This window comes from Rattus norvegicus, chromosome 14, assembly GCF_021556685.1.
Source record: "Rattus norvegicus strain SHRSP/BbbUtx chromosome 14, alternate assembly SHRSP_T2T, whole genome shotgun sequence".
NCBI classification, from domain to species: domain Eukaryota; kingdom Metazoa; phylum Chordata; class Mammalia; order Rodentia; family Muridae; genus Rattus; species Rattus norvegicus.
The window spans coordinates 21244923-21270856 of record NC_141547.1 but is presented as its reverse complement, the minus strand read 5'-3'; the positions used below and the strand labels follow the sequence as shown (position 1 = coordinate 21270856).

The 25934-nt window shown below is 36.7% G+C and overlaps 1 protein-coding gene and 1 long non-coding RNA gene across 2 annotated transcripts in view; one reads left to right on the top strand and one right to left on the bottom strand.

Moving 5' to 3' along the window:
• The window catches only part of LOC148001274 (LINE-1 retrotransposable element ORF1 protein-like), a 139753-nt gene extending 133572 nt beyond the window's left edge, over positions 1-6181 (top strand). The window contains exon 6 of the long non-coding RNA XR_015636958.1: positions 3591-6181. This is a non-coding gene — a long non-coding RNA (LINE-1 retrotransposable element ORF1 protein-like). The remainder of the gene's footprint in view (positions 1-3590) is intronic.
• Positions 1087-24011, bottom strand: Ugt2b7 (UDP glucuronosyltransferase family 2 member B7). Its single transcript, NM_173323.2, is given in 6 exon segments — positions 1087-1691; positions 10812-11031; positions 11688-11775; positions 13377-13508; positions 21610-21758; positions 23270-24011. Coding segments are annotated over 6 exon segments (1590 nt in total). The 5' UTR covers positions 23994-24011; the 3' UTR covers positions 1087-1414.
• Between the last annotated feature and the right edge of the window lie 1923 nt (positions 24012-25934).

Here is a 25934-nt window from a genome sequence, read left to right as displayed (position 1 = left end):
TTCCCCAAAGTTTCAAGCTTCCCCTATTCCCAGACCTGTGGCCAAAATAATAATAACTATAAACTTATCATTATTTAAACTTTAACTTTTATCTTACTATGCTTCAGAGCTCAAAGTTCCGAGGTCAGCTACTTGAATGTTCCTGTGAAGCTCTAATGATAAATGACAGAGGCAAAGCTGCCAGGCACTGACCAGAAAGAATCAAGTTAACCCTTAACTCAGTGGCTCTGCTAGCTTTCTGTTCCTTGCACACAATGACTCTCGTAAGAGTCCCAGTATTCTGACTTAGTATTACTAGTATAGAATTTTATATATTCTATACTTCCTAATCCAGGAACCATTCTCAAATGTTATATAAAACTCGTTTTCAAACTTCAATAACTTTTTCCTTTCTTAAGATCCCAATGTTGGCTCTAATTCACTTTCTAATAATTTCTTTGCAAGTCAAGCCTTAATCTGGAATGTATTGTGCAGTTATTCCATTGTTTCCAAGATGAGAACACACAGCATGCACCTGGGCCATTAGGGCTGTGCTGTGCTGTGCCCCAATGCTTCAATTTCCAATTGTTTAAGAATCATAGCATCAAGGAACATCTAGTTTCACAGAATTCACCAAGCAGAAGGAGAAAGAAGTAGGAAAGTCAGATATAATAGAATAATTATGCACACCAAGACCAACTGAAAGGCAGTCATGCACAAATGAAATCTACACAGTCCTTGTCCAGGTCTAAGGTTAGGAGAAATGGGACCCACCAGGTTTTACAAAGAGCTGCTGTGGGCTACTGAGATATCTCCATCCTGGCCAGTAGGATCAGGCAGCCTCTTATTTCAGATGGAGGGTTGCATCTCCTACTTCTCAGGGTCCCAGATGGCACCCTAATTTACAAGGAGCTGCCGCGGGCTTCTGAAATGTCTCCATCCCGGCCTACTGCTGGCAGTCCCTGTCATCGTATGTTGTCCCCAGCATCTGTCTGTCTGTCTGTCTGTATGTCTATCCACCTATCCATCTATATGCCTGTCTATTTATTTATTTTGCCTTATCACTTTAGAAATGGATCATGTTCCTTTTTCTTTTTGAAAATAGTTAATTTTATTCAATTTTATTTTATAAATATCTGAAAATTCACAGTAAAAAGTTTAGGCTTCCTATTCTTTGCCCATAAGCAAGTTGGTGTTTCAGGGATTATCATTATCCTCAGCACTATCACATCGATGAATCAATATGAAAACAATTTATTTGAGAAAATAAAGATTTAAAACGGTTACTTTCTTAACCTATAGTGTAACATCTATAGATAAATCAATTAGCTCAATGTCTTCTAAAACAAGGAGCATCTGATATATAGTTCCAGCAATAAAGGGAGTAGTCATGCCCATCACGACCACAGATCACAGCCTTCCTTCTTAAAGAACCCTAGTCCCTTTTATTCTTTGCCACCTTTACAAAAAATCGGTAAAGAAACAGACAGCATTTTACAGCAAGTAAAACAATGGCCAGCACACAGGCAAGCAGGAATCCAATCACATCCAGAGAGTGGTACTGATACCAGGCAAGGTTATGTGCAAGTGGTCTCAGATGCTTGGCCCCTTTGTGACGCATGACAAACTCAATCCAGAAGACTGCTCTGTCCAGAGGCTTCAGAGGCTGGTCATGGTGAATGGCTGACAACCACATCACTTTCTTTTTATAGCTAAAGGAAAATAAAATGGACATTAACTTACAGAATGAACGTGAAAAATATGTGTATAAAGTTATGTGTAGCATAAAGATGATTACATGAAAGCATAAGGAAAATGATTGTAGTCACCTATCACCATCAAGATCGTATTATATAGTGCATAAGCTAGAACTTCTTCAACAGAGGCTTAAATATATAAAGAGAAATGCTAGTAAAAAAACAAATATTCATAAATAAGAGATTGGAATCAGTTAAGGCCCAAAATCAAAACAAAATCAAAATGAGCTTGTTTCACGGTTTAGAGTATAAAGCAATTGCTAGTGCAGCTTGTGTAAAGAGTTCAGGGTAGTAGAACAATTTAGAAATGCATGGCAAATACATGCAATTTTCACTGTTATCCATATCTGGACAAAGTTGATAAGTTGTCATAATTCATGAGGAATTTGTACCAATAAGTTATCAGTGTTTATTGATTATAGGTAGAGGTATGCAGAGTAATTCCTTTGCTGAAATTTTTGTCCTTTTATAAACATATCCTACTAGCTGTAAATTGTTCAATATAATTAATAAAACTACATTTTCTTTTACTACTAAAAATATTTTGGCTCTTGGAATACATAATGTTAGTCTTGCTGTTAAGTGGAAATAGAGTAAATTCTTGGTGTTAGAGTTTGTACTTTTATGTGTTATGATTTTTAATATTGAGAATGCTTAATATTTTACATTGAAACATTGAAGAGTTATTTGATTATATGTTGAAATGACAGCACACTAGTAGATATGGGGAAGGTGTTTATAGACATTGCTCATCAAGTATAAAGCTTAGTGTACTGTATCATAACACAGAACCAGTGGTAATAGGTTCAACTTCCCTTCTTGCTATTTATAATATTGTCAAGAAAGGCAGCCATAAAATACCCAGAGTGAAGACACTGTAATTTGAGACAGAAGCAACAGTAGTAACATATTGTTATACAGGAGTTGAGGACCCTATGACAAGGATATTGTATAATTAAATGAAGACAAATTCATTGTATCATAAGCCTTCAAAATGTACTGCTTATTTAAGAAATAATCACCATTTTCCAATGCCATCATCATGTCTATTAAATGTTAGAAATGTAGACAAATATATCTACAAGAGTTTTACATTCGACCGTAAAGGTAAAAACGGGATCGATGGAGGCTTGCAGAGGGGACACCAGGAAAGGGAACAAAATTTGAAATGTAAACAAATACAATAACCAACAAAAAAAGAAAAAAATATTTTCCAAAAGGTATAAAAATTTTGTTTCAGGAAGTACATATTGGAATGATTAAAATATACTTAAATTGAGTTAACTTGCTTTAAAATTTTCCTATTAATCATTTATCAATACTGTACTTACAAACAAATATTTGTATTTTTATGCATGGTATATACATATTTGTGATGAAGGGAATTATATGACAAGGAAGCATAATTTAGCTAAATGCATGTTCTAAAGTAATTGGGAAAGTAAATCATTATTGTGATTACTTGATAATTAAACAGCAATATGCTACATTCTTTCTTTCAGAGATTTTTAAAGAATTTACAATCTTTCCCAAAAGGCAAACAAAACTTAAAAATCTAAGAATGTGCACTATTTATATGTAGAATCGCATTTTGCCAATGCTATAAATTGAGTAAAAATCAAAAGCTTTATTCTTTAGCACAGATTGGTAATGGAATCAAAGGCAAAATTGGAAGCATTTAATATAATTAGAATTAGAGATAATGTTAACTTCCTGGTTAACAAAAGCAAAATTGAGGAGACTTTTAAAGAAAAAGAAAAATGGTGGGTATCTTCAACTACTAAACTACACTACAACTTCAACTATCAGCAGGCATTTTGACATTAAAACTATATTTACCCTCTCTGCTCCCAGACCCCGTGAGAGAGAGACCCAACTGCCTGGTCAGGTGGGCACTCCTGAGGCTGCAGAGTGGAAGAGACCACCAACACTGCCCACCCCTGCCCACATCCCTGGCCCAAGAGGAAACTGTATAAGGCCTCTGGGCTCCCGTGGGGGAGGGGCCAGGAGCGGCAGGACCCCTGCCTGAGACACCACCGGAACCTGAAGGAAACAGACCGGATAAACAATTCTCTGCACCGAAATCCCGTGGGAGGGAGAGCTAAACCTTCAGAGAGGCAGACAAGCCTGGGAAACCAGAAGTGACTGCTCTCTGCACACACATCTCGGACGCCAGAGGAAAACACCAAAGGCCATCTGGAACCCTGATGCACTAAAGCTCCCGGAAGGGGCGCAGGTCTTCCTGGTTGCTGCCGCTGCAGAGAGCCCGAGGGCAGCACCCCGCGAGCGAACTTGAGCCTCAGGACCACAGGAAGACCAACTTTTCTGCTGCAAGTGACCTGCCTGGTGAACTCAAGACACAGGCCCACAGGAACAGCTGAAGACCTGTAGAGAGGAAAAACTACACGCCCGAAAGCAGAACACTCTGTCCCCATAACTGACTGAAAGAGAGGAAAACAGGTCTACAGCACTCCTGACACACAGGCTTATAGGACAGTCTAGCCACTGTCAGAAATAGCAGAACAAAGTAACACTAGAGATAATCTGATGGCGAGAGGCAAGCGCAGGAACCCAAGCAACAGAAACCAAGACTACATGGCATCATCGGAGCCCAATTCTCCCACCAAAACAAACATGGAATATCCAAACACACCAGAAAAGCAAGATCTAGTTTCAAAATCATATTTGATCATGATGATGGAGGACTTCAAGAAAGACGTGAAGAACTCCCTTAGAGAACAAGTAGAAGCCTACAGAGAGGAATCGCAAAAATCCCTGAAAGAATTCCAGAAAAACACAATCAAACAGTTGAAGGAATTAAAAATGGAAATAGAAGCAATCAAGAAAGAACACATGGAAACAACCCTGGATATAGAAAACCAAAAGAAGAGACAAGGAGCTGTAGATACAAGCTTCACCAACAGAATACAAGAGATGGAAGAGAGAATCTCAGGAGCAGAAGATTCCATAGAAATCATTGACTCAACTGTCAAAGATAATGTAAAGCGGAAAAAGCTACTGGTCCAAAACATACAGGAAATCCAGGACTCAATGAGAAGATCAAACCTAAGGATAATAGATATAGAAGAAGGTGAAGACTCCCAGCTCAAAGGACCAGTAAATATCTTCAACAAAATCATAGAAGAAAACTTCCCTAACCTAAAAAAAGAGATACCCATAGACATACAAGAAGCCTACAGAACTCCAAATAGATTGGACCAGAAAAGAAACACCTCCCGTCACATAATTGTCAAAACACCAAACGTACAAAATAAAGAAAGAATATTAAAAGCAGTAAGGGAAAAAGGTCAAGTAACATATAAAGGCAGACCTATCAGAATCACACCAGACTTCTCACCAGAAACTATGAAGGCCAGAAGATCCTGGACTGATGTCATACGGACCCTAAGAGAACACAAACGCCAGCCCAGGTTACTGTATCCTGCAAAACTCTCAATTAAAATAGATGGAGAAACCAAGATATTCCATGACAAAACCAAATTTACACAATATCTTTCTACAAATCCAGCACTACAAAGGATAATAAATGGTAAAGCCCAACATAAGGAGGCAAGCTATACCCTAGAAGAAGCAAGAAACTAATCATCTTGGCAACAAAACAAAGAGAATGAAAGCACACAAACATAACCTCACATCCAAATATGAATATAACAGGAAGCAATAATCACTATTCCTTAATATCTCTCAACATCAATGGCCTCAACTCCCCAATAAAAAGACAGAGATTAACAAACTGGATACGCAATGAGGACCTGCATTCTGCTGCCTACAGGAAACACACCTCAGAGACAAAGACAGACACTACCTCAGAGTGAAAGGCTGGAAAACACCTTTCCAAGCAAATGGTCAGAAGAAGCAAGCCGGAGTAGCCATTCTAATATCAAATAAAATCAATTTTCAACTAAAAGTCATCAAAAAAGATAAGGAAGAACACTTCATATTCATCAAAGGAAAAATCCACCAAGATGAACTCCCAATCCTAAATATCTATGCCCCAAATACAAGGGCACCTACATACATAAAAGAAACCTTACTAAAGCTCAAAACACACATTGCACCTAACACAATAATTGTGGGAGATTTCAACACCCACTCTCATCAACGGACAGATCATGGAAACAGAAATTAAACAGAGATGTAGACAGACTAAGAGAAGTCATGAGCCAAATGGACTTAACGGATATTTATAGAACATTCTATCCTAAAGTAAAAGGTTATATTTTCTTCTCAGTTCCTCATGGTACTTTCTCCAAAATTGACCATTAAATTGGTCAAAAAACGGGCCTCAACACGTACAGAGATAGAAATAATCCCATGCGTGCTATCGGACCACCACGGCCTAAAACTGGTCTTCAATAACAATAAGGGAAGAATGCCCACATATACGTGGAAATTGAACAATGCTCTACTCAATGATAACCTAGTCAAGGAAGAAATAAAGAAAGAAATTAAAAATTTTTTAGAATTTAATGAAAATGAAGATACAACATACCCAAACTTATGGGACACAATGAAAGCTGTGCTAAGAGGAAAACACATAGCGCTGAGTGCCTGCAGAAAGAAACAGGAAAGAGCATATGTCAGCAGCTTGACAGCACACCTAAAAGCTCTAGAACAAAAAGAAGCAAATACACCCAGGAGGAGTAGAAGGCAGGAAATAATCAAACTCAGAGCTGAAATTAACCAAGTAGAAACAAAAAGGACCATAGAAAGAATCAACAGAACCAAAGTTGGTTCTTTGAGAAAATCAACAAGATAGATAAACCCTTAGCCAGACTAAGGAGAGGACACAGAGAGTGTGTCCAAATTAACAAAATCAGAAATGAAAAGGGAGACATAACTACAGATTCAGAGGAAATTCAAAAAATCATCAGATCTTACTATAAAAACCTATATTCAACAAAACTTGAAAATCTTCAGGAAATGGACAATTTCCTAGACAGATACCAGGTATCGAAGTTAAATCAGGAACTGATAAACCAGTTAAACAACCCCATAACTCCTAAGGAAATAGAAGCAGTCATTAAAGGTCTCCCAACCAAAAAGAGCCCAGGTCCAGACGGGTTTAGTGCAGAATTCTATCAAACCTTCATAGAAGACCTCATACCAATATTATCCAAACTATTCCACAAAATTGAAACAGATGGATCACTACCAAATACCTTCTACGAAGCCATAATTACTCTTATACCTAAACCACACAAAGACACAACAAAGAAAGAGAACTTCAGACCAATTTCCCTTATGAATATCGACGCAAAAATACTCAATAAAATTCTGGCAAACCGAATTCAAGAGCACATCAAAACAATCATCCACCATGATCAAGTAGGCTTCATCCCAGGCATGCAGGGATGGTTTAATATACGGAAACCCATCAACATGATCCATTATATAAACAAACTGAAAGAAGAGAACCACATGATCATTTCATTAGATGCTGAGAAAGCATTTGACAAAATTCAACACCCCTTCATGATAAAAGTCCTGGAAAGAATAGGAATTCAAGGCCCATACCTCAACATAGTAAAAGCCATATACAGCAAACCAGTTGCTAACATTAAACTAAATGGAGAGAAACTTGAAGCAATCCCACTAAAATCAGGGACTAGACAAGGCTGCCAACTCTCTCCCTACTTATTCAATATAGTTCTTGAAATTCTAGCCAGAGCAATCAGACAACAAAAGGAGATCAAGGGGATACAGATCGGAAAAGAAGAGGTCAAAATATCACTATTTGCAGATGATATGATAGTATATTTAAGTGATCCCACAAGTTCCACCAGAGAACTACTAAAGCTGATAAACAACTTCAGCAAAGTGGCTGGGTATAAAATTAACTCAAATAAATCAGTTGCCTTCCTCTATACAAAAGAGAAACAAGCCGAGAAAGAAATTAGGGAAACGACACCCTTCATAATAGACCCAAATAATATAAAGTACCTCGGTGTGACTTTAACCAAGCAAGTAAAAGATCTGTACAATAAGAACTTCAAGACACTGAGGAAAGAAATTGAAGAAGACCTCAGAAGATGGAAAGATCTCCCATGCACATGGATTGGCAGGATTAATATAGTAAAAATGGCCATTTTACCAAAAGCAATCTACAGATTCAATGCAATCCCCATCAAAATACCAATCCAATTCTTCAAAGAGTTAGACAGGCAGGCAAATTCATCTGGAATAACAAAAAACCCAGGATAGCTAAAGCTATCCTCAACAACAAAAGGACTTCAGGGGGAATCACTATCCCTGAACTCAAGCAGTATTACAGAGCAATAGTGATAAAAACTGCATGGTATTGGTACAGAGACAGACAGATAGACCAATGGAATAGAATTGAAGACCCAGAAATGAACCCACCACCTATGGTCACTTGATTTTTGACAAAGGAGCCAAAACCATCCAATGGAAAAAAGATAGCATTTTCAGCAAATGGTGCTGGTTCAACTGGAGGGCAACATGTAGAAGAATGCAGACCGATCCATGCTTATCACCCTGTACAAAGCTTAAGTCCAAGTGGATCAAGGACCTCCACATCAAACCAGACACACTCAAACTAATAGAAGAAAAACTAGGGAAGCATCTGGAACACATGGGCACTGGAAAAAATTTCCTGAACAAAACACCAATGGCTTATGCTCTAAGATCAAGAATCGACAAATGGGATCTCATAAAACTGCAAAGCTTCTGTAAGGCAGAGGACACTGTGGTTAGGACAAAACGGCAACCAACAGATTGGGAAAAGATCTTTACCAATCCTACAACAGATAGAGGCCTTATATCGAAAATGTAAAAAGAACTCAAGAAGTTAGACCGCAGGGAAACAAATAACCCTATTAAAAAATGGGGTTTAGAGCTAAACAAAGAATTCACAGCTGAAGAATGCCGAATGGCTGAGAAACACCTAAAGAAATGTTCAACATCTTTAGTCATAAGGGAAATGCAAATCAAAACAACCCTGAGATTTCACCTCACACCAGTGAGAATGGCTAAGATCAAAAACTCAGGTGACAGCAGATGCTGGCAAGGATGTGGAGAAAGAGGAACACTCCTCCATTGTTGGTGGGATTGCATACTGGTACAATCATTCTGGAAATCAGTCTGGAGGTTCCTCAGAAAATTGGACATTGAACTGCCTGAGGATCCAGCTATACTTCTCTTGGGCATATACCCAAAAGATGCCTCAACATATAAAAGAGACACGTGCTCCACTGTGTTCATCGCAGCCTTATTTATAATAGCCAGAAACTGGAAAGAACCCAGATGCCCTTCAACAGAGGAATGAATACAGAAAATGTGGTACATCTACACAATGGAATATTACTCAGCTATCAAAAACAACGACTTTATGAAATTCGTAGGCAAATGGTTGGAACTTGAAAATATCATCCTGAGTGAGCTAACCCAATCACAGAAAGACATACATGGTATGCAGTCCTTGATAAGTTGCTATTAGCCCAAATGCTTGAATCACCCTAGATCCCTAGAACAAATGAAACTCAAGACGGATGATCAAAATGTGAATGCTTCACTCCTTCTTTAAATGAGGAAAAAGAATACCCTTGGCATGGAAGGGAGATGCAAAGATTAAAACAGAGACTGAAGGAACACCCATTCAGAGCCTGCCCCACATGTGGCCCATACATATACAGCCACCCAATTAGACAAGATGGATGAAGCAAAGAAGTGCAGACCGACAGGTGCTGGATGTAGATCGCTCCTGAGAGACACAGCCAGAATACAGCAAATACAGAGGCGAATGCCAGCAGCAAACCACTGAACTGAGAATAGGACCCCCGTTGAAGGAATCAGAGAAAGAACTGGAAGAGCTTGAAGGTGCTCGAGACCCCATATATACAACAATGCCAAGCAACCAGAGCTTCCAGGGACTAAGCCACTACCTAAAGACTATACATGGACTGACCCTGGACTCTGACCTCATAGGTAGCAATGAATATCCTAGTAAGAGCACCAGTGGAAGGGGAAGCCCTGGGTCCTGCCAAGACTGAACCCCCAGTGAACTAGACTGTGGCGGGGAGGGCGGCAATGGGTGGGAGGGTTGGGAGGGGAACACCCATAAGTAAGGGGAGGGGGGAGGGGGATGTTTGCCCGGAAACCGGGGAAGGGAATAATACTCGAAATGTATATAAGAAATACTCAAGTTAATAAAAAAAAAGAAAGAAAAAAAATAAAAAGAAAGAAAGATAAAGTAAGTAAAAAAAAAGGAGTAAAAGTCCTATCTATGGTTTTTGTGACATGTTCGCAGTAGGCAAATCACAGAGGAAAGAAAGCAGATTAATGATTTCCAGGGCCTGGAGGAGAAGGGGAGTGACTGCTTGAGAGTATGGGTTTCTTTGGGGCGTAGCTAGAGGTTTCTGTAATTACACACAGTTTAGAAAATGCAATAAATTGAAAAAAATGTAATAAAATGGAATAGATTGTTAAAAAAAACTATACTCTAAAATTAAAATCTAGCAATTTCTCATGGTGAGAATTGCAGCTTTAATAAAAGTTACATTTTGTTATTATTACTTCACTACATGCCTATTGCTTCTTCAAAGTTCACCTGTTATGAGCCTCAGTGATTCTTTGTGTGTGTGTGTGTGTGTGTGTGTGTGTGTGTGTGTGTGTGTGTGTGTGTGTGTGTGTGTGTATGGCTATTTAAGTAATCTGAATTAGCCTAAATCTTTGTTAATTTTTTTAGTAAAACAATTGAATAGCACTTTGGTCTGGGGTATAGGAACAATTTTGTTATTCCTGTGCTTTGCAGGATGAAAGAGTAATATGCCAAGTTAAATTCAGACTCTAAAACAAAAATAATGAAGAGAAAAAAAACACATTGACAATCTCTTGCTGTCTAACATAGCTTTTTGCCCTCACCATTAGCTATTTATTCAGGTTAATTGCTGCTCCCTAAATCTTCCCATGAGAAATTATCTATAATAAATCATCCCATGATATAGCACAGTGATACAATACTTGCTCAGCATGCATGTGTAGAGTCCTGGGTTCCAATACAATTCACATAAATAAATACACTGTTATACTCACGAGGGGTTATTGATGACTGCCTTCAGTGCGTTGAGCAAATCTGAACTGGACATTGTATGAAAATCTATAGAAACAGCTGCTCCTTTGGCTACCATGTGAGCAACGTTATCACGTTGTTCTGCAAATAAAGGGATGCCAACCATGGGGATCCCATAATGGATTGACTCATAGATGCCATTGGCTCCACCATGAGTTACAAAAGCCTTAGTTTTTGGATGACCTAGGATCAGAAGAACATCAGAAAATACACTCATTTGAAGTCTTAAATATAAGTGTGTTATAAAGTAATCAAAGAGGCATGGTATTTTTAATATAAAAATTAAATTTAATTACCTAAATTGCTTTAATATCTCAGAGTAAGAAGTACCTAAGGGCATAGAAGAGTGAGATATCTGTACCTTACATTTTCTTTATTGTGGTGCTAAGGCATAGGGAAGAAGTAGTTGAGAAATGAATGACAGATATGGTACATGTCCTGGTGTATAGTTTGTGATGAAAAGTGATTATCAGTTGAACACACAAACTACATATTGGATGGAGGAAATGAATGTCTGGGAATACCCTATGTTTGTTCTAACTTGTTTCAGACATAATATACTTGAGAGAAAAGGTCTGAAAGAATTGAGATGAAACTAATTTGGACACCTCTTCTCTAAGGATTTTCATAGTATTGGAATTACTATATAATATTTCTAGAGACAAACAGCCCCTGGTTCCTGTTAGGAGTCCCTCAAAATAAAGTTTCACAACTATAACATATTCAGAGGGCTGGGGTGAAACCCATGCATGCTCCCTGACTATTAGTTCAGTCTCTGAGTCCCTATGAGTCAATTGATTTTGTGATTTGTGTTTTCAGTACTTGATTCTCAGTCTTACCAAGAAGGTCATTCTGGGGTATCCACTTGAACACCCGAGTATTGGGTCCTAAGGTGTCTGGTTTCTTGCCCTCAAATCTCCAAAAAACCTGTTAGATGTCACACAAAAATTTATGTAAGGATTAAAAATTTAAAACAGACTATTTTAAAAGTTATACACAGCCTAACTTAAAATGCCTATTATAGCATAGGTGTGGAAATCAGGGAAGGAGTCATTAAGAACTATCAAAAACCTGATATATAGACTGTCTCCATGTTTCAATGTATGTTTATTCAGGTTGAATGTAATCATGATTTGCCATGTGTAGTTATGTGCACACATGAGACAGTCAATGAAATATTATTGTATTTAAAAAAGTTTGTTTACTTGCAATAATACTCCTAATTTCCATTATTAATTCATTCCAGAATAAAATAACCCCAGAGTTTATATGCCCTTGTTCTGTGTTATTTTCAAAGAGTTTAGCACTTAAAATTATTACTTGTTGTGAATTTTGGCAAGTATTCCATATCCCCTAATCTCTCGATTTAGAAGTTTCTGGAATGTTGCCATGATGGCAAATCAGACAATGGAGTTGTCTGTCTTTATCATCCTGTGAATGACCTCACAGATTGTAGGTATTTACACTGGCCATTAACCTGGCCATGACTTTGTCACTCTTGTCCACATTCATCTTTATGATTGGCATCATTTGGTGGCTGTCACAGCATTTCTACTGCACAGAAAGTACCACATTCTTGATTGTATCACACATACAATCTGGACTGATTTTTGAAATCCTAAACAACCTTCACAATTGGAGCTTCATTTACATGTTTACTATATGTTTCCTGTGAGATTTTTAAACTTAACTTTGGGACCTCAGTAAAAATAAGCATGGGTCATTATAGGTGACTTAATGCAGTAGAAAAGTTCAGCTGTGGTAAATTAGCTTCATATACCTTATGAAAAGAGAACCAGAAGGACCTTTTCTGCTACAAAGCTCATTTCTACTGGACTCTTTTTTATTTCTCCATACCTTCCTAAATGGGAGGCATTTTACTCTAAAATGTTAGATCCATAGTCCCATGGATGATGTTTGATCATGTATGGTTGGTTAACCATAACGTCAGGGATCACTCTAACTTCTCTTTTACATCTTCCTGTGTCAGACTTTGGTAGGTTCCTCTTTAGAAGGCCTGGCCTTGTTTCTCTTAACAAACATGGAATAAAGGAACTGTGATGGTGAACCCTGGCCCGCTTGATCCAAAATGTTTCCTGAATGGTAACTAAGTAATTCTAGATTTTTTTAAAATATTGGGGGTAACCTGGGAAGTCTATATGTTATACTACATATTCTCCAACCACAATCTGCTAGTAAAATGGTTATGTCAAACATTGTTTGAATAAATGTATTCCTGAATTTATGGATTCAAACAAGACTCAAGCAAAAGGGCAAGTAACTGAGTTTAGTTAATTTTGTGTAGTTTTGCTTACAATTGCTGTGCTCACCATGCTTCTCTGTAATCACTTGTTTATGTCAGTGTCATCATCAATTAAAAAAACATTCTACAGATTTTAAATTTTATTTTTAAACTGGCTAAAGCAATTCATAATACTTGATTTCGAATAAAGGAACATCTCTGAATCCGATCTTTCCACACTGTCAAACTCAGCAGATAGTTGGTTCCCAGTGGGTTGCCATTTTACCTTTTGTGGAATTTGTGCCAGGGCTGATGCAATTGTGTTAGCCCTTTCTTGTGTTATGTTCCTGATCATCGACCCCAGAGAAAACACCACCACACCATGTTCTCCTGAGCTCTGTGCAAAGTCTTCCATTTCCTTTAAATACAGGGAATGTTTTACTGACAAAAGCCAACAACACATGAAACACTCTTGAATTTGTTATTAAAAAATAAGAGAAAAATGAAGTATTACAAGAATGATAAGTACCAGTGGTGAAACACATCCAAGACAGTCATTGCTGTCTTAGTCATTCTGTGTTCATGGGGAACAGCACTATGCATATTCACATCTTTCTGTGACTGGTGATTTAATGCAAATGACAGTGATATACAACTATTCAATAAAGTATATGTATATAAGTTACTCAGTATGAATCTTTTACCCTAGTTGATTTAGGGAATTACAGGATTTAGGAAAACAGTTTCAAGATGTGACATTTACCTATACAATTTTTATAATCATTTTCTAAAGCTGACTTTATAAAATTATTGTACATATTGATCACATAACAGTTGTGAGCTGCCATGTGGGTGCTGGGAACTGAACCCAGGTCCTCTGGAAGAGCAGCTAGTAATCTTTAATAGTTGAGTCATCTCTCTAGCCTCTGATTTCTTCTTTTTAAGGAAGGAAGTCACAAGAACATTTGGTAAGCAATACAAAAACAGGGAATTGTGGAATGTGGAATGCAAAAATATTAATTCTAATGTACTTTTATTGAGAGAGCAATATATATATATATATATATATATATATATATATATATATATATATGAGAGGGAGGGAGAGAGGGAGGGAGGGAGAGAGAGAGAATATAAACAACAACCAAGAGAATAGCAGAAGACAAAGGCAAGATTCAGTAGTGTTAAACAGAGACTCATGGAGCCAACACAGCTCTCTGACACAGTTGAACAAAGCTGAGCCAGTTACAGTTTTCACTATTGTGCTTGTTTTCATCCTGTGTTTCTGATCTCTATGTGCCACATTTGTGGAGGACTTTATACATTAGGATTCATTTATGTCTTTTTCCTAGAAAATTATTTCTCTTCTCACAGGAATAACCTTATCTACCCCTACTCAGGAGTCTTTCTTGCCATGGAGAATATGAACAGCACAGAAAGTTGGATCGCTCTAGAGTTCTCTTGGCACATCTACCTCTTAACAACTTAAAAATAAGAGATTTTTGAACAGATAAGAATGCAGGCTTCCTCTCCCATGTAGTCCATTACAGACATTGCTCCCAGAAAATAAAAAAATGTAGTAACAAGGTTAGCTTGCCAAAAGCTACCATATATATATTTCATTATATATATATATATATATATGTATAATGAAATTGCTATAAAAGAAATATAAGAATTTGTCAGTTATAAGGAGTCTGGCTCCCACTGTCGTAGTAAGCTCATTTATCTAGAAAACAAATGAATAGAACAAGTCAATTTGCAGCTTGGCAAAGCTTTCAAACTTCTAAGCCAGGCCAACTCACAACTTGTAGTTCAACCACTGCACCTTGTTCCCAAGGCTTGGGAACTCGCTTTGAATGACTCAGATAATTTCTTATCTGTTTGATGTTTCTCTTTCCTGGAGAATACATTGTCATATGTCATAAATGTTCATGTACTCCAAAATGATTTGAGATCGATGATACTTATTCTCTCTGTACTTTTCACACTTGTTCAGGGACAAGATGTTTATGAATGGCATTCATTTTAAAATATTAAATTTGCCCCCCTTTTGGAATTTGTATAAAGAAACATCTTGGTTGCTACTCAGTCAGATATGCAAGATAATTCAATCCCTAGTCTCTGACTCATTCATCCATAATCTCCTCTGCTAGTTTCTTATCTCTTCTGCTGAAATCTGTCTGTCTGCTGGGGCTGTTGCCAGTGTCCTTCCTCCTTTTGTGTTTATTTCCCTGGATGAAACTTAGGTGTCAGGCTTTGAGGCTAGTCCTTTGCCTGCTGAGTCGTCTTTCCAGACCAAATAGAGAAATTTTAACACAGAATAATAAAGTTTATAATACACAATTTAAGTTAAAATCTTGTTCATGAAATGTAATTATCACAGTTATTATTACCAATTATGATTATTATATTGTTGAACACAGTTTTCACTGTCTTTTTCCCTTGTTCTAATCTTAGTAACACTACCCACTTCTCTATGGAAGTTGAGAAATCCTTCAAGTACAGGATAAAATGTGCAAAAACCTGTATGCACATCGAATTGGCTTTTGATCATGGGAAGTTACTGTGCATAGCCTAAAAGATTAACATTCAAAGTTTATTTGGAAAGTAATCATTAAAGACTGTTTCAGTGGCCAGTGAGATAGCTCAGTTGTTAGTATTTTTGTTGCCAAAATTGATGGCAAGCTGGAAGACAGAACAGACTCATGGATTTATACCTATGCAATGAAGCCCTTCTCCCTGCATGTGTACACAGTGGTATATAGGCCCAAACATACTTTCAAATGAAAAAATGAGAAATATTTTATTCTTACATAGTTGTTAGTAATATAAAATTACAAGAACTCTTTTAGCATCATATTATATGATCTTTTTGTTTCATGATTCCATGTGGAGAAGTTTAATGAGAGAAGAGTAGTATAAGAGGAGAGGAATAGAGTCTGTTCATTAGCATGTGTAGGGAAGGGGGAGGGGAATGGAGAGAGAAGTACAAAGTGGAAGAGGGCAAGAGAGCGGGGAAGAGGGAGGGAGGGAGGGAGGGAGGGAGAGAGAGAGAGAGAGAGAGAGAGAGAGAGAGAGAGAGAGAGAGAGAGAGAGAGAAAGGGGGCATTAAAGCAATCTTGTTTCTTTCTTACAACTGTGATGTTCATTTCATACCAGATATAATGGTGTAATGATTGGGTAATTTAAATGTGATTCCTGTTTTTATAAGCAAGTGCTCATGTGTTGTATATGTATTCTTCTATGGTTATTCTGGCAGGTGATGCCAGGGACCACCTTATACAAAGAGCTTTAGGGATCTCTTTTAGTCTGTCATAAGACAGAAAAAGCATGATCAGTCTTCCCCAGAGATGAGCACTATACTGTGTACCCAATACCAAGAGATCTGCCCCTTAAAATTTGTACATATTATACATAAGAGCAAGTGGATGTGAATATCCTATTGTATGTTTTACTGTATATAGGTATGCTATATGTGTGGGTTTGTGTGTGTGTTTGTGTATGAGAGAGATAATAACAGTTAAAGAAAGACAAACAAAAATACCCTGTATCAATAACTATACCTTTTATTTCCTACACTACAAAAATCTGAAATCTCAGCTGAGGAGTACATTAATTGGTGGACTAAAAGCAAGGGCTCATACACTATTGTTTAGCTTACTTCCTTTTTTAAAAATTGTTTAATCTTCATGATGGGTGTGAGTTTGAGTTTTGTGGTTATATTATTACTCTGGGAGAGAGTGCAAGAGACAAGGTTTGAGTTTTTCTTAAATATCATTGAAGGCAAGCATTCATGATATTGAGGAATGCCTTTCTCTTTAAGCTAGAAAACCATTGAAGAATCTTGACACAGATACATTTTAGGTTTACATTTTTCATCTGTGTGATGATGCCACAGGTGAGGCAGGTACAAGATAGAATGAGTCCTTCATTGGACAAGAAGGAAGCATGGATGGGAGAAAATTTTGAGGGAAGAGGAGATTGGAACAGAAAGGAGGAGGAGACAGGAGGAGACAGCAAGAGTAGAGGTGGAGAAAATATGGAGGCTGACGTTAAGATTCCACTCTGTGTATTTACAGGTTTTTATGAATATTCTTAATGGATGGATGTGTACAGGGCTTTGTATGTTTAGGTGGACAATTATATTTTATCATTGGATCAGAGGTTATTGTTTGTGTGTTCTTTCATGTGCAGATTTAAATGTAAGAGAGTGTGTGGCAGCTAGTCTGGGCCACCATGGAGTTGGGATGTGTGCTTCTGGGAAGATATCTAGCAGATATCTTGGGGCATTGTGGTACTGGACCTAGTAGGGTAAAAGAAAACAATTTTTGTTTATAATTTTAGAACAACAGATTGCAAACCAGTGTGATGGGCAAGAATCCACAAGTAATCCTAAGAGATGAAAGAAAGTTTTATTTTCTAAATAAGAGGGGACCATTACCATATTGAATCATAAAATGACCCAAGGGCAGGAACCTTAAACAAAGAAAAGGCCTACTACGTCTCCGGCTGTGTGATAAGTAATGGCAGCTCAGAGAGTTAGACATTAAAAGCTGCTTTTTAAAGAAATTTGTTTAGAAAGTCTTTCAGGATACGCACATTCCTTCTAATGTGAACTCCATGAGAATTTTGGTTTGAAATCCTATTTAGACAAGCTGCTTCTCAATGACAGATATTATTAGAAGGTGATTAATTTTGTTTTTAAAAATAAGAGAGTATAGAGATTACCCAAATCACATGCGAATTTTGATCCATGGTTCGGAACTTAGGGAAAAATTAGTCATTGACTCCGAGTAGAGAATTGTGATATTTACAAGTTATTAAGGTTAAGTAGAAATCTGAGGCTCGGGATAGAGAGCTTAACAGATCGATATATTTTGGTTTTTAAGGTTAAATAAAAATCTATGACTCTGGGTAGAGAGCTTAATTGATATATTTTGGGCTAAATTCCTGTTTGATAAGTTATTGATATTAAAATTGATAGAAGGTGTTTAGTTTGTTTTATGAATTACCCCATTAGCCATATGGTTGTTGATGCCGGCTAGCAAGGGTTTGTGTTTATTTTTGATATTTATAACAGGAAGCTCAGATTCTGTTAAGGTGGTCTTCATGGCAATTTTGGTTTAATTTCCTGATATGACAAAGTACAAAAGCCTATCGGGCTCATACACTATTGTTTAGCTTACTTCCTTTTTTAAAAATTGTTTAATCTTCATGATGGGTGTGAGTTTGAGTTTTGAGTTCTCTGGGAGAGAGTGCAAAAGACAAGGTTTTCTGGTTATAAACTAGAGAACACAGTATTTTGTGAGAAATATTTTGTCTTTGTGTTTTTAAAAAGTGTGATTAGGCTCTGGAAACCTCACAGAGTCGTACTAATCAGATATGAGAGAGGGAGACAGCCTGAAAAACTAGATTCAGGAGAATCAAACAAAAATGGGCGGGGATCCAAAAAGACATCCCAATTCTAAACTTTTATCTCGAGAGTTATATTTTGCAGAATGTGACTACTTAGAATCCTGGTTTCAAGGAGTTTCGGCTGGGTCCAGTCAGGACACATCAGGCTACAACATTTGTTTCATTCTTCCTACCCTTCCCCCAAAGTTATCTCAATGCCCATGTACAGCTTGAAGAAGTTATAGAAGAGTCATGCCCCAATCCCCTGGACTTTTGGGGGACAGAAAGAGGTTATTCTAAGGTTATTTTTATGAGGAATTTAGAAATGGTTGTAATTTAACAGGAAGGAATTAGCTAGTTTGAGTTGTATAGTCATAATCTCATTTGGTAGCTAGGCTAAAATCATATCTTTGCTTTGGTATAGAATTTATCTGTCAAAAATTTAAAAGTACAAGGTTTAGAGCCAATCCTTCTATTGATGTCATTACAAACTTCTGAGTTAATTACACAAGCAATTTAAGGGCCAAATAGCAAATTCATGGCTCTGAGGTTTTGAGTGTAGTTTCAAGATAATATTTAGGCTATCAAGATTGTTTTATATAGATAGCTGTTTTTCAAAAACATCAGAAATCCACAAAATATGAAATTTAAAATTATTTATCTTTTGTTGAGACATATCTGCTCCTAACAGTTCCCCTTTGGTGGATTTAATGAACAAATTTAGCGTATTTGCCTCCAGGTGAGGCAATACTTTGTGGCTAGGCAGGCACTGGGCAGAAACTGCCTATTTCATCTATAGACTGATACTGTCCAGAAAAGGACAAATTACGCAGAATAGTTGACTGCTAAACTCTGCCAAGACAGGGTGATCAGCCGTTCAATATCTGCATTTCAAGAGTCTGTCAGTTGATTTGGGGCCAGAAGGCTGAAGACTTGCACTCACATGTTGCTAATGGAGGTCTGTGCTAGTAGAGATTTGTCTCTACAACCTCTCATTTCTGGGAGTCATGTTAGGCTTACTATGTGTATAAATATTTGGTCATTCTCAGATTTCTGATGGGGTTGAAGACTGATTATAGTCTCATAGCCTATCAGGCTGTTTAACTCTTAAAATCTATTTTATTAGATAGTTATCAGATAATATACAAGCTAGCCAGGATATAACATAGGTTTTAAGCCTTTCTTCAGCTGGAATGGATAACTTAATGTTCTGTTTAACTGAAAAAGTATTGGACTGGGTGTTAGATATATTTTATGCTTTTAATTACAAAATGATAATAGTTGTACTCAGCTTATATTTGAGAAAAAAGTTTTTTTTAATTAGAAAAAAAGGGTGAAATGTGGGATGATGTTGCAGGTGAGGCAGGTACAAGATAGAATGAGGCTTGTCATTGGAGGAGAAGGAAGGATGGACAGGATAAAAGTTTGAGGAAATGGGAGGAGACTGAAATGGAAAGGAGGATGAGACAGGAGGAGACAGCAAGAGTAATGGTGGCAATTACATGGAGGTTAACGTTAAGATTCCACTCTGTGTATTTATAGGTTGTTATGAATATTCTTAAGAGATGGATGTGTACAGGGCTTTGTATGTTAAGGTGGGCAATTATATCTTATCTATTAGATCAGAGGTTATTGTGTTGTGTGTTCTTTCACATGCAGATTTAAGTGTAAGAGAGTATGCAGCAGCTAGTCTGGGTCACCAAGAAGTTGGGGTGTGTGCTTCCGGTAAGTTTTTTTAGCAGATGTCTTGGAGCACTATGGTGCTGGACGTAGTGGGGTAAAATACAGCCCCCTTTTTATAATTTTACAACAACATTGATCTTTTCAAAATGTAAATGTAAATGGCATTTTTAAATTTAGGATGATAAGAGTGTTAAAATTATTATTATTATTGAGGAAGAGGAAATTAAGTTTTCTTTAAATATAAGAAATTTACTAGGTTTAGTAAATCAATTAGGTTGAATGCAAGTGTCCTCCTGTACACTTAGTGGTACATGCTGTGGTTCCTGGTCATGGTACATTTTGGGGAAGAATTTGGAAATTTAAAAGGCAAAGTCTACTTAATTACATTATGCAATTGCCTTTCTGTTTGGGGGGAAATCCAACTAAGTCTCTTCCTGGTACAAATAGAAGCTTGTACAAACATCTTCCCCCTACAGGGTCTGTCCTACCCTAGTACCAGAACTAACTGAGCTGAGTTCTGACAGCTCTGAGGTCATAACCCACAAATCTCATTTGCTATCATGTCTTTTTCTGTCAGCAATGTTATCACAGTCTAACAGTAACAACAAAAATAGCAGTGATGGAAATACTCAGTATTAACTTAGCATTATCCACTAAAAACCTGAGGTATTTACTTTTACTCACTTCAATTTTCCAAACACCATATTATCTTGGTAGTATTAGACTATGGTTAGATGTACTTAGATCTGTCAGTATTCTATTCTAGATTTGTCTTCTTTGCTATTGGGACTGCAACATTAGCCTCCTATAGGTTCCTTATTTCCTGACTTGCCCCTGTGCAATGTAATTGGAACTGTATCTTGTAGAGTTTTTTTTTAATATTTAAGGAAATATGGTCTTACATCTCATTTTACTTCTTTGTGTTTTATTGTGAAATTTTGAACAATCTGTTTATCAAAATCCCCTGCTTTGCACACACCATACTGCGGGTCCTAGATTTGCTCTCAATAATCTAGCAGCTTATTTTCTTATATATTTGATTTCTCCTTCATATCTTAGTGTTGTTTTTTAAATAAATGAGTTTAGAATTTGTTTTGTTATTTCTATTCAATGGTCTCTTTAGATTTGGGCAGAGACAACTTTATGTTGTTTCTTTGCATGTCAAAAACTTATTTGGGTGTATACTAATCGTTTTGCAGGGTTTCTACAAAAGAGCATCAATTTTTAGATCATTAAGTTAAGCTGTTTCCACATCATCCTCCTGTTATTTCATAAATTGAAGGAAATGCATACATATGTGGATGTATTAAGTTGGGGATCTATTTGACCAGATGCTTTTTCCTACAAACCACTATTTCTCCTGGAAGGAAAAGTAAAAGTATGGTGTAGAACAATTTGAAATGAAGCAAAATAAAACAAAACTCAAAGAATGTATTTACCTTAGGTAATGGTTTGGCAGGTTGGCAGTGAAGTCCTCCAACAAACTCAATGTTTGGCAAGGATGGGCGGGGAAACTCCAAGTCCCAGTAGGACCGAATGAGCCATATTTCTGCTTTCTTCATTGTGTCAACCATTGTAGTGGGTCTTCCTAAATGGAGTGATGAGTAGGGGTTGAAGAACAAAATGATAATGAAAGTATTGTCATGTGAATAACATGTCTGAAAAGTGTTGAAATAATATTACTCAAAGAAACACATTATGAAATAATTGTATTTATTTATATATAATGCATTTAGAGTGTAATTTATTTTTGTTTATTTAATATATGCTTGTCAAAAGAAAACTCAGATGAAATGCTAATGTCACCTCAGTAATTCAGCAATCCTGTTTTCATGCAATCTGCTGAGCTTCTATGTATCAGCCATGTATTTTGCTCCTCTAAGGCATCAGAAGAATAGATGGAAATATAAAGGACATTGTAGCTCTAGAGTAAAGCTACCTCCGCATAACCATGAATTCAAGTGAGTTTCTACAGCAAACAAGCTATCTCTTGACTCTCAGTTTTCTAAGAGAATGATGAGGGTAATGCTTGGAAAAATTCTGGCACATAACACTACGTTTACTTCATGCTATCAATGTAATAATATACATTTCCTTGTAGAAATATTTACAAATATTACCTGGAAAGTGTTCAGAAATATGAGAGTTGAAGTTTCTGTTCTTGCTTAATTGTTGCTTTCTTACCTAAGTAGGGAACTGAAACTGCAGACAATACAGACCAGATAGATTTGGGTCCACCATTCAGGAGATTAATTCTTTAAATTAAAGACTTGGACATGATGCTATATAATGTGTCTTGAGGGGTTAGTATATCATTAAAGCCTCAGTATGTCTTAAAAGAGGGAATACTTTAGAAAGTAATGAATCAAAATTTTAATTAAAAAAAGCAGATTCTAAGAAGATAAAACAATCTTCCAAATGCCGTACAACATAGATATTATTAAATACATTCCTCTTTAAAATTTATCAAGATTAGCATGGGATATTGTTCAGCTGGTGAAATGTTTACTGCAGCTGCACCAGAACCTGAATATGCTGCTCATTTAGGTAACGTTCCTAAAACCTGCACACAGGGTGCACACCTTTGCTTTTGAAGCAGAGTTGATTGGATCCCTGGAGCTATTCACAAGGCCACTCTGCCAAATTGTTAGGGTCCAGATTCAGTAAAAGACCTTGTCTCACTAAATAAATTAGTAGGAGATAGAAGTAGTCGTGAATGTTGACATCTTGTCTTCATTTTCACTTACATACAATGTGAACATGGGTATTAATAAAACACACATTCCTATAGCTCATTAAAGAAGTTTCTTATCCTTTAAAATGAATAAAAATATGATAAAATCAATGTGAAATTGCTTGGAGAAATCTTGTATCCATTCATTTGTAACTTTATTACTTCCTAAAATGCCCTGGATCAGAGCTGCTACCTGCCTCGTTTTCATCAGTAATAGAAGCTCTTTCATGTGTTTAGTGAGAATGTTAGACAATATTGTATTTCATTTAATCATTTAAGCATGACAGACAAATTTGTGCCTAAAAAGACTTTAAAGAGCAATAAAAGTTAGACCATTACACTGCTGATGAGCTCACATAACTTACCTAAAATTTCGCTGAAAAATGGATCCCAATCCTTAGCAGGAAATGACTCGAACCAAAAATCAAAATAAAGTAAACATAGCATATTTTCCACTCTCTCCATGAATGTCATTTGACCACTTAATCCTGACAAAATAATAGGTACATAAGAGGGAGGGAAGGGTTGTCCTGCACTGTACTTTTCTATTCCATAGCCAATACCAAAGCGAAGACTGTACACAAATGGTAACTGCAGTATCTCAGCTATCAGCTCACCACAGGGACCAACAGCATCTGAAAGAACCACATCAAACTGGGATTCCTTTAGTTTTGCTATAAGTTCCTTGTTTGAAACAACTTCTCTACAAAGCTGTAACCACAAATCAGAAAATTGCCCGAACATTTTGTTCAAAGATGGGTAGTATCTCAAACATGTATATTTTGGCACATCGTATGTCCACATATTCACCCACTGGGTAAAAGACTTTTCTACTTCATCATTATTGGAAGTTGTAGGAAATGTTTCATATACAAGACCAGATGCTTTTTTGGGATCAAGAAAGACGGAAGATGAAGGTCTGAGAACAGTGACTTCATGTCCCCTCTGTACAAGTTCATCCAGTATTATCTTTAAATTCATCCAGTGACTGTATTCCAATGGCCACACCAACACTTTCCCACAGTTCCCAGATCTGAAGCAGAAACTTATCTGCAGTAGGAGCAGAGCAGAAATCCACTTCTGAGGCATCCTGAAGATCAAAGTCCTTATGTTCACAGAATGCTCCCTTCTGTTACTGCTTGAGCTTTTATCCAAGAAACAATAGTCAAGAAGTTAAAATATAACTTGCATTGGTCAGAGTTGATAACTGAACGACCATTAATTTTTGAAGAGAAAAAATAAAGCAAATATTAAGTACTCTCTGTTTACACAAGTGTATAATTTCTCTTTTATGTTATAGGTTTTACAATAAACCAGGAAGTGATCACTGCATGTTCAGTCTGCACAGATGGACCCTAAAGATTGTCTTCAATATACCATATTTCTTAATTACCATTAGTAGCTGAAATTAGCCATCATACCCATCTCTATATATGAAATTAATATAATTCTGTTCTATGGACAAACCACAACACTGTGATATAAATTTTATGAAAAGAACACATCATTTGTATCCAAAGGAACTAGAAACATTCTATCAACAGACCACCAAGAGTGAAATTGACATATTTCCTTACATAGGTTTCAAAATATGAATTATAAGGCAATTATGTGTTACTTAATTGTGCTGCTGTATTAAAACATCTCAACTTCTTAGACAGTTGGATATAATCAGAAACATAATGTTATGGTATTAAATCATATCATATCACTAGGGCTGTAATCTAAAGGTTAGTACCTATGACCATGACTCAACACAATTTTTCCAGTTCGCTCTAGATGCACCCGATCTAATGTTTTACTTTCATATCTGTGTTGAAATGTAATTTCCAAAATTACATCAGATCAAAACATTTTTATCATTTATGACATATTTACTCCATTATAACTGCTACAGATTGAGGCTTTATAACACACTATCTTACAGTATACTAAAATATGATATACACTTAGGTATTGCAGTAAATTCTATTATATGCATGATTTTTTTTGTGGTTTAATCCCTAAGTGCTTTGGGGGAAGTCTAGTTGGTTAATACTGTTGCAAACCTCTTCATCTTTTACAGTCTTTGCCCTAATTTCTCCATTATGGTCCCCATGCTCAGTTCAATGTTTGGCTGTGTACATTTGCATTTGTATTTGTCAGGCTTCTGCCTTCAGACATATCTATTTCCAATGTCCTTAGGACCCTCTGTATTGATTTTCAGAGTGGTTGTTCCAGTTTGCAATCCTAGCAGGAATGGGAAAGTGTTCCTCTTTCTCCATTTGCTAACATGTGCTAGCACTAGAGTTTTTGATATTAGCCATTCTGATTGGTATAAGGTAGAATTTCAGGGTTGTCTTGCTCTGCATTACCATGATAACTAAAGACAGTCATTTCTTTGTTTTTTCTTTATTAAATTGAGTATTTCTTATTTACATTTCGATTGTTATTCCCTTTCCTGGTTTCCCGGACCACATCCCCCTAACCCCTCCCCCTCCCCTTCTCTATGGGTGTTCCCCTCCCCATTCTCCCCACCCATTACCACCCTCCTCCCAACAATCATGTTCACTGGGGGTTCTATATGCATGATTTTATTTTACTAAAACTTACTTCATACTCTTGCATCTCTTTTATTCATACAAAAATATAGGTATATTTCTCAGAATAGGCTGATTTTATCTGCCTCTAAAGACACTTGGCTTGGTAGATATTTGGATTTAGAACAGGTGCATTCTATCTATCTTTACCTATGAGTAGCTTTTAAAGAAACATACAAACAATTTTCTCCAATATATAAGCCATATAAATATAGTCCCAATTGTGTATCAAGAATATACTATGTGATACAAATCAGTTATATAATATTTTCTAGAATGTATCTTACTCATCCACTAAATCAACTAAAATTTGTCTGATATCATCCCACATTGCTTTTGAGAGTTTTTCTAGCAAAATTGTACTTGTTAACATATACCTTTTAAGTAAATATAATACCATGCTGGGCAGAAGTCTCGGAAGATAAGATTACTGGCCTTTTTGCTAAAAGAC